Consider the following 9,630-nt stretch of genomic DNA (forward strand, 5'->3'; position numbering starts at 1 on the left):
ACTAATTTTTTAAGATTTTGAAATTCGATTTTTCAATAATCAAGTTACTCTTTCTTCTATTTGTTTCGTATATTTTTCATATCTTAACATAATAACATTGAATAGTTTGATTATTCTAGCCTTTCCAAGACATTACTAAATAGTAAATACTAGCCTCTATTGGAATATATCTAGACCATAGATATTTCTAACTCTTGATATTTTTTAGAAATAACTTTACTTCTATGGGCTTGATTTTAGAATAATATAGCTATCTCATGTACATTAACTTGTCTCTTGTAAGATGATTATTTGTCCCTTTTATTAAAATTGCTATTATTAAGGAATAATGACAAAAAAACTGAACCTATACCTACTATTTGAGATACTCCCACAGGTACGTACCACCTATAGGAGATGTTTACTTGCCTCTTTACTCATTAGTTTGTCACTTATAGGTCTTTTATTAATTTGGACAACGTATTTCATATTAAATAGTAGCATTTGAAATAACCAGGGTTTGAAATAAAACAGCTAAAATTTCATCGTAGGGTAGTGCACATTCATTTACAAAGAATTTCAAAAGATTTATGCATGACAATCTCTATGAACTTTTCTCTATATTATGTTCTCTTTTCTTATTATCAACATTAGAGTATTTAATTTCATCGTCACCTTCAAGTTAGGGTTTCACTAACCTCTTCAGGTAGATTAATAGTATATTATTTCAACTGCTTGGTCAATCACGATCACGAGCAACATATGAATCATAAGCAATTAAGGACGTACAATAGTAAATCTCTTAGTAATTTGGCATGCCTTCTTTATATATTTCATTTGTTTTCCTCTCGATTTTTCTTTTAAATCTTAACGAATAAAGATATGTAAGACTTCGCATACCTGTATATGCAGGCATCCAAAAAGCCCCAATCCATCTGAACCAGTCGAATATTATGAAGAGGAATAGGTAGTCGAGGTACATGCAAACGGGATTGTATTGGCCAAAGAATTGGTCTCATGGGTCGTTTAGTAGGAGGTATAAGAATAGTGATGAATAGATGTATTAGTATTAATGATGGTAGTAGTAGTGATGAGATTAGTTATGCTAACATTAGTTATGCTGAGATTATTTCTTATCCACTGTTTGGTTTGGTGTATTAAAGTATTGCATGATTTATAAATAAATTGGTTGTTTACAAAAATACCCTTCACATTCTTTAACTTTGTACCCTATTTTTATTGCAACAACTTTATTACCGTCTATATTCTTTAATCTCTCTAAAGCCAACTTTTTTTATAGGAGAGCAAAACTAAAAGAGAAAACTAACTGAAATATTAAAGTTAAAAGAGAAGAAAATTTTAACTACTATGACATATTATACAAAATACCAATTATTAAAAAAATAGGTAGATTTTTAACAAATAACGAAAACTTCAGTTTATACTTTGAACGAATTCAAAATAAAATTTAGTATGAAATATGATTTTTGTTTTATTATAGTAGAATGCTAAAGGGAAAAAATTAATTAAAATATCACAATATAAAAATATACAAAATATGACAGAAAGTATTTGGAATAGGTTTAGGGGGATTTGAGGGGCAATTATGTCTTTAACTAAGCTTATGCATGTAATAATAACTTTAGTATTGCTAATACCATGATTTGCTATGCATTAGCTGTACATAAGATAATGCCAAATAGGGTGTGTAACTAATGCTTGTATTAGTTATACATAGGTTGAAAAAGTGTACCAAATAAAGTATTACTAATTTAGCAATAAAAAAAAAACTAATACCTGCATTATATTTCTAATGCACTCTGCCAAACAGACCTCTTAGACTCTTAGCTAAGAACAAAAAAAAAGGTTTGGGGAAAGGAAGAAAAACCTTTTAGGAAAGTGAATATTCCGAAAACAGAAAGGAGAAGACATTAGAAACCACCAAGCAAATTAAGCTGAGGTCTACAAAGGAATTGATTGCTTCTCTTTTTCTTGTAACTTAAACCACACAAGTCTTATAGATGAAGGCCCTCATTAGATACGACAGATGTACTTTACACGTAAATATATAAGGGCTAGACCAATATGATGTTGATTCTTGATTTTTTCGATTGATGATCGTCGAGCAAGTTTCTAACATATAGTATATGAATAATATCATCAGTAAGACAGTAACATACATAAAACTTTACACGAGTAGTGTAGTATTACACTTGTACGGTAATTTAAATTTGGAAATATTAAGTTCTAAGACTATTTTTCACCCCATATAATGTTTAATGTAAATTATTTTTCAAGTAGTAGTGTCGAGTATCTGACATATATACATTATTGTGAAACCATTTGGTTGGCCGCCGTCGGATGCCACACCACACAAAACTAAAGCTAAAGAAAGTAGTTTACGTGTATCCTATGCATATAGGCCGGCTATGTGTCTGTAGCTCGACAGCAAATGACAACGTTACCCTTATCATATAAACCTGAATGTCCAATTATGTTTACATGAAAAATGATCGTTTTTACCATTTCTTACCACCTCTTAAGCTACCCAATTATTAGGGTTGACCATGTAAGTGTTTGGATTTTTTTTTTTTTTTCGCTTTATATTGTTTCTCGTTAAGGGTAGCATTAGAGTAACGATAAAGTTATTTCTGTGTGATCTATAAGTCAAAGGTTCAAGCCGTGAAAGCAGTGGAGGAGCCACGTTGAAGCAAGGGACCGACACCCCTTCGCCGAAAAATTACACTATTTTGCTAGATAAATTTTTTTATTTTATGTATATTTACTATACGTTGACTCCCCTTGACTTTTTGATATATCTAATTATTTATATTTTAACACCCCTTGATAAAAATTCTGGATCCGCCACTGCTTGAAAGCAGTCACTAATGTTTGCATTAGGTAAGTTGACTATATATCACATATTCCTTGGGTGCAGCCCTTCTCCGAACCATACGTGAATGCAGAATATTTTGTGTACCGGACTGCTATTTTTATATCGTTTCTTATTAGTTAAGAAGGGGATAAATGAAACCTTGCAATGAGACAACTGCTGAGAAATGTACGTTGCTCGACAAAACTTTGAGACAAGTTTAAGACTTTGAGGTAAAACTATAATAGCTATACGTAGTGAAACAGATGCAAGAAGTCAACATCTTAAACTAAACTTGTGCCCTACTCAATGCCGTTCTTAATTATATATACGCCAATGAGATCAAAATACAGATAACATTGCTCCCTCGAACTTTAGTTTTCCCTAGTCTTCCTTTCTCAATATTTTTGGGGGTCGGAATGAGATCTTAAATAATGAGTAAAAGGAAAGAAATATAACTAATGGACTAGAAATATGTAGTCATCAAATTTATATAGAACACTAGCAGAGCTTAGCAATCAGGCTAGCCCGTAGATTAGGTTTGCTGATAAATGAACCTTAGGCCTACTTCAAAAGATAGCTCATGAGGTGAGATTAGTCTAATGCTTCCATTCCCGACCGATGTGGGATATTCAACATATGCTTATTGATTGAGCTTATCTCTCTATCTTTTGCCTTGTTTTGAATGTCCATGACACCTAGTTAAGCAATAATAATTAGAAGAAATAATTAAGACTATTGGAGTGAGAGTCATTGGTTATCTTATTTTCTTACTATTGTTACTGTTTGTTTATTGTGTCTTTTTTACTGTTCTTGAGGCGAGAGTCTATCGGAAACAATCTATCTTCCTTCATAAAGTAGGGATAAGGTCTGCGTACACATTATCTTCCCCAGACCCCACATGTGGGATTACAATGAATTTGCTGTTATTGTTGTTGTAGTCCTTGGTAATTTAGGGAATTCAACACCGACTCTCAAATAAATAATATTCTAAATAAATAGATGAAACAAAAGAAAGACAAAATAAAATTGGAAAACTCACATGAGGTATATGAGTTACGGCTAAAAGATGGTGAAGCTGAGAGATATATGAGTTACGGCTAAAAGATAGTGAAGCTTCTTATATTGGAGGTAATGTGTGTTCATGTTGATAAATAACGTTGATAAGACTTGTTGTGATATGGAAATCAAATAGTAACCAACTTACTTAAAGGGGTTTATCTATTAAAAATAAACTATTTGATTAGAGATCTTGAGTTAAAAATTTAAAAATTAGAAAATATAAATTTTACGCATTGCGAATCTAAATATTATACGATTAAAAAGAAAAGAATAATTATTGCGAGGAACCAAAATTGCAAAGAGAAAGGACAGTAAAAGCGGTCATTAATGTTTGCATTAGAATAGACTGTCTATATCACACTTCTTGGATCCAGCCCGACCCTTCTTCGAATTTTGCGTGAGCACAAAATACTTTGTGCACCATACTATCCTTAAGCGGCCCTATTGCAAGCCACGACCATAGCAATCATGCAGAGAAACTTTGCTTGGCTGGAAATAAAACCTCTAAAAAAAATAAAATTAGATCCTTCAAAAAACAAGGTTTTTTTACTCTCACTCGTCACTACAACCATATATAGTAGGAGTACAATATCTGTCTCTTTCTCATCCCTACTGCTTTTTGCTATTTCTTGCTCTCTTTCTAGCTTTTTCTTCTATTCCATTCTCTATATTCAGATTCTTTCCTCTTTAATCCAACAAGCCTACTGAACAATGAAGGTATATATGATTCTTCATTCATCATATTTTATTACTTTCCATTTTTACTTCTCCACTTTTGGAATACTATTTCAGGAAATATTCAACTATTGTTTTGAATTCTATATGGGGTTTGATCATTTCTTTTAATTTCTTTGATTCCTTAAGATTCTTTCCCTTTCCATTTTACTAGATTTTTTTGCCTATCTTTGGATATCTAATCTTCTTAATTATGATTCCTTTGTTTTTCTATATGAGCTGTTATTTACTTTGTGCTCCTATTTATGTCCACTTTCTACAGTTTGATCCTTTTATTTTTTGAAATTTTATATCTGCAGAAATTTATTCTGAAATTAGATTTGGAAGATGATAGAGAAAAAAGGAAGGCCTTGAAAACTGTGGCTGCTCTTCCAGGTAATATTGGACTACGTACTCTTTTCCACATTTTTTGCTTATCAAGATTAATGAGGTCAAAAATATTAATGACAATTAGTTTGTATTAATTTACACTAACTGGAAAAAGAAGAAGAAAAAAAGAGCAAAAATTTAATGTGTACGATTGATTCTTGAATGATGCCACGTCAAATGGGTCCTCTATAATTACAAGCTGTCCATCTCTAAACGTCAGCAACTCACCCTAAACAATTCAAACTTGAATATCTGAATAATTCATTCTATGAGTTAAAGAAAAAGGTTTGCTTTTGAATAATCTATTAAATTTTTTATTTATCTGCTATCGTGTAAATAGTGGCCGAGACAGAAGCCGAGTTACGGGTTCAGCTAAACTCAATAACTTTTGCTCAAGGGTGTACTTGGTGTTATGAAAATTATTAAATAAGGTTAATATCCTGGCTTATCTGCTGTTGTGTAAAAATGTGCTACTTAAAAGTCAGTCAATGTGAAGTATCTACTGTATAAGTTTTTAATCTAGAAAGGATGATCGTTAATTTGTTGTAGTCGTTCAAATTACATAATTAGATATCAATAATTAAAGGATGAAGCTTAAACTACATATAATTCTATAATTTTGGGATTGTGAGTGTCATAGCTTAGATGATTTTCAAAATATTACCGTGATTTAGGTAGTTATCGTGTCACATCAATAGATATAAATTTGTAGCATGGTCAATAGTATTTTGGTGAAGTGTCCCTTCTAGAAATAATAACTAATTTGCAAGATATTATCAACAAAAATAATCGTGGGGAAATAGGGTCATCAAAAAGTTCGTCTTGAATGTGTCATGATATTTCTGAATTAAACTGTATATAAATGAGGTTAATTCAACTGAAATTTTGCAGGAATCGATGAAATTTCAATGGATATGAAAGGTAAGACATTAACCATTATTGGGACAGTTGATCCAGTAATTGTGGTGAGCAAATTGCGCAAATTTTGGGCAACAGAAATAATGTTAGTAGGACCAAAAGAGGAACCAAAGAAAGAAGAACAAAAAGAGGAAGGCAAGAAAGAGGAAGAATCATCCAAAGAGGAAGCAAAGAAAGAGGAGCCAAACAAAGAAGGAGAAGACAAGAAAGAAGAAACAAAAAAGGAAGGAGCAGTGGTAGGCATGGTAATGCCATATAGACCTTATTATCATCATCCTCCTCCTATGCACACATATAATTACCAAGTTCATCACAGTATAGAAGAAAATCCTAATGCATGTGCTATATGTTAATTTTATTTTTGCGTATCAGAGCGACAAAGGGCTAAATCTTAGTTAATGGTATGACAACTACGTCATTTTAGGAATATCCGATAGCGTTATATTATTATTTTAAATTGGTTGGAACACTTTGGGATCTTATATATATGTATGTGTATGTATATGAATATCTATATTTTTGTGCTTCTCTTTAGTTGGTCTTGGTTTATACTATTAATTTGAACCCAAGGCTATAGCTTTCAAGAATATTAGAGGAGCTTTAATTTTAGGAATAGACAATGATCCCATATTTGTCTCTTCAGAATCAAATATTGTGTAGAGAGAATTCAATAAGAACTTTGCTGCCATCTTTTTTTTAATTATTTTTACTACAAATAATTTCAGTACAATGTAATTTTGATAGTAATATTATTCCCTTTAAAGTGGATTTTATTATAGAGAATCAAGTAAAAGCTTGTTTATTTATTTATGCTTGTAGTTTTCCATTATTTCTCCATGTTCGTAAGTTGGGGCGGAGCTAGTGTTAACGTTACGAGTTCGGTTAGACCTAGTAACTTTAGTCTAAAATATTTATTTGTTTTAAAAAATTCGTTGAATATGTACAGAATATTAATTTAGAATCAATAATTTAAAAGGATTAGAATTTCGAACTCATAAATTTTAAATTTTGACTCCGTTTTTATTCTTACGTAAAATTTTACGTGGAAATTAAGGTTAAGTACATGCCAAAATATTGCACAAGGCACTTTTATGATTAATTTGGGTGTTATATATGGAGTCACTTTGGTACTCTTATCAATTACTATAACCCCACTAGGCCACTATTCTTGTTAGGGGTTGTTTGGTCGAGGGACTGGAAATATAAGTTCAGCATAAAATTTTATATAATTCCTTCATCACATTAATAATTTTTATATTGTATTCTCCGTTAGAGTAACTTGTGAACCAAACAACTCGCTAATGTATCTATGTCAAAGGATTGCTGGTTGTTCTTTGATGTAACAGGTCACTTTGGGTGGTCTACCTTGGAACTTAAAACCTAGCCGCAGAAGCAATTTTTATTTATTTGTATGTTTTCGAAATAATAAATTAAGCAAATATAAAAGGCAAAAATTAACCGAAATGGAGAACCAGACAAATAGAAAAGCATATGTGCAAATTGTTGTATCTGGATTTTTATTTTGGTTTTATTGTTACCACATGCAAATTATTGTGTTACAATTTGAATTCGTACCACCTGTCAAATTATTTTTATTTTCAGGAATGATCTTACAATTTTACGAAAACCTGTGTTTTTGGTAAACAATGGTCACTACGACCCCCTTTGTGAGCAGGTATCGAATCCGAGACATCTGATTAAAAATTCAAATAATATTTAACTACACGCAAGATTTATAATATTCCAGAAATTTCCAAAATTGTGATCGGAATCAATAATAATGGAAGCCTTTTTTGGCATAATCACAAAGGTGGGCGGCATTTGGCGACAAAGAGAAGCTGTCACCTTTTCCAGTTTCTTATAAGATCAAGAAAGTATGCAAAAACTATAGTAATTATTTTTAAAATAAATTTTTTGTACACTGAAGATATATTAAGGATTGAAAACGAAGAATTGAAGAAAAAAATTAATGAGGATTGAACTCACACGTATTGTACGTGTAACAGATACTAATAGAATGTATGTCTTGAATCTTGATAGTAAATTGTTGCAACTGAAATCTCCAAATGGATCAAAAAGTACTATAAATAATATATAGTACCATATAGATTACGAAAATTTACTCTCTATAGGATCCATAGCATGTCCTAAATTTGCTTTTAATATAATTAGATGACTATCTCTCTTTCTTTTTCCTTGTTTGTATTTGTTAAACCATAACTTGCTTAAAATGGAAGGAGTGGGTGTAGGAGGAGGTCATTTTGCTGCTGCATGTCGTCATTTTTTATTATTAACTTTTATCAAATAATTGTCCATTTAAATTATAAGCACGCAATTTTTGACCCGCGCAACTTTTAAAAAACATATATTTTAAAATATTTACTTATTTTTCTAGGATTTCGGTCTACTTTTATTTTAGTTTTTAAACATAAGATTGAAAACACAAAAATAATTTCATCCTATTATGCATTTTTATTTCACTTAAGGTCATTAGTATTATTTTTATTCTATTATAATTTAACATATTTTTCTCTATTTTTGCTTTAGTTTAATTTTCGGAAAAGATACAAAAATGGTCTTGTCTGTTACCTCAATATGTAATTTTATTATTTTTGCATTAGAATTATTTACTTAACTAGCATGAATTAGTAATAATTTTTTATTCTTGTTATTTAGAAAAAAAAAAGAAAATTAATTTTAAGCTGGACTTGGTCTTGATCCAAAATCAAGAGAAAGTCCAAGAGAGGGCCATTTTTTGGACAAAAGTTGGCCCAATTCGGGCAAGAGGAGGCCCAAAATTAGCAGTCCATTACCCATATCAGCCCAACCCGCGACCCAGTCAGCTGACCCGCCCCAATGCCCCTTTCAATCTCACCCCTTCATTCTTCTTATCCAACGACCCTAATTAATCCTTAGCCCCATATAAAACCTACATTATAACCTAACCCTAGAGACCTCAAACCAGTCGCACACTCCCTCTCTCCACCCTACTGCCGCCACCTTTACACCACAACCCGCCAAAGATCCGAACCCACTTCCCCACGTGGTCCCTTCCTCGTCTCTTTCCTCCACATCACCCGAGCCCTAACAGATTTATGACAACGGAATTATTCCCTTCCCGATTTCACGCGTTTTTATTCTCTTTTGGGCGACTATTGGATTAATGGGAGTCATGGATTGATTCACAATCAATCCTTGCCTTCCATTTGTCCCTAAATTGTTCACAAAAAGAAAATCAGTGGGCTCTTGGATTTTGGGAAATATTTCGGATTGTTTGAGGGATTTTATCCATTGTTTCTTGGAGAAAAAGGATGAAAGTTCGAGAGAGTGATATAAAAAGAGGGATTGGACAGATTTTCAAAAAGAAATTCGGGAAAAAGCTAGGGTTTCAAGGAAAAGAAAGGTCTTCTTCTGATTCTTCATTCATTTTTTTCGGGGTTTTTGGGAATTCTATTTTTAATTTTGCTTCTACATCAGAAAAATAAAATAAAAATCAAAAGAAAAGAGATATATTTCAGTGCTCTTCTTCTTGCGATTTGGATTTTCAGCTTTTTTTGTCATGGAATTCATTTTGAACTTCAAAGTTCTGGTCCGAGAGTCTTGTTCGTTTGGAGTTCATTTGATTGAGCCGAGTTTGTTTCGAGGTCGCTGTTCGAGTTCTTTCCTGTTTCAATCCTTAGTTCAAGTTCATTCTC

General features: G+C 31.9%; 1 protein-coding gene across 1 annotated transcript; it reads left to right on the plus strand.

The window, feature by feature from the left end:
- Positions 1-4,491: 4,491 nt before the first annotated feature.
- Positions 4,492-6,440, plus strand: LOC107787455 (uncharacterized). Its single transcript, XM_016609033.2, has 3 exons — positions 4,492-4,630; positions 4,948-5,023; positions 5,909-6,440. Exons 1-3 carry the CDS (start codon positions 4,625-4,627, stop codon positions 6,286-6,288), a joined length of 462 nt encoding a protein of 153 aa, XP_016464519.1. The 5' UTR covers positions 4,492-4,624; the 3' UTR covers positions 6,289-6,440.
- Positions 6,441-9,630: the final 3,190 nt, after the last annotated feature.

The sequence above is a fragment of the Nicotiana tabacum genome, chromosome 13 (genome assembly GCF_000715075.1).
Source record: "Nicotiana tabacum cultivar K326 chromosome 13, ASM71507v2, whole genome shotgun sequence".
NCBI classification, from domain to species: domain Eukaryota; kingdom Viridiplantae; phylum Streptophyta; class Magnoliopsida; order Solanales; family Solanaceae; genus Nicotiana; species Nicotiana tabacum.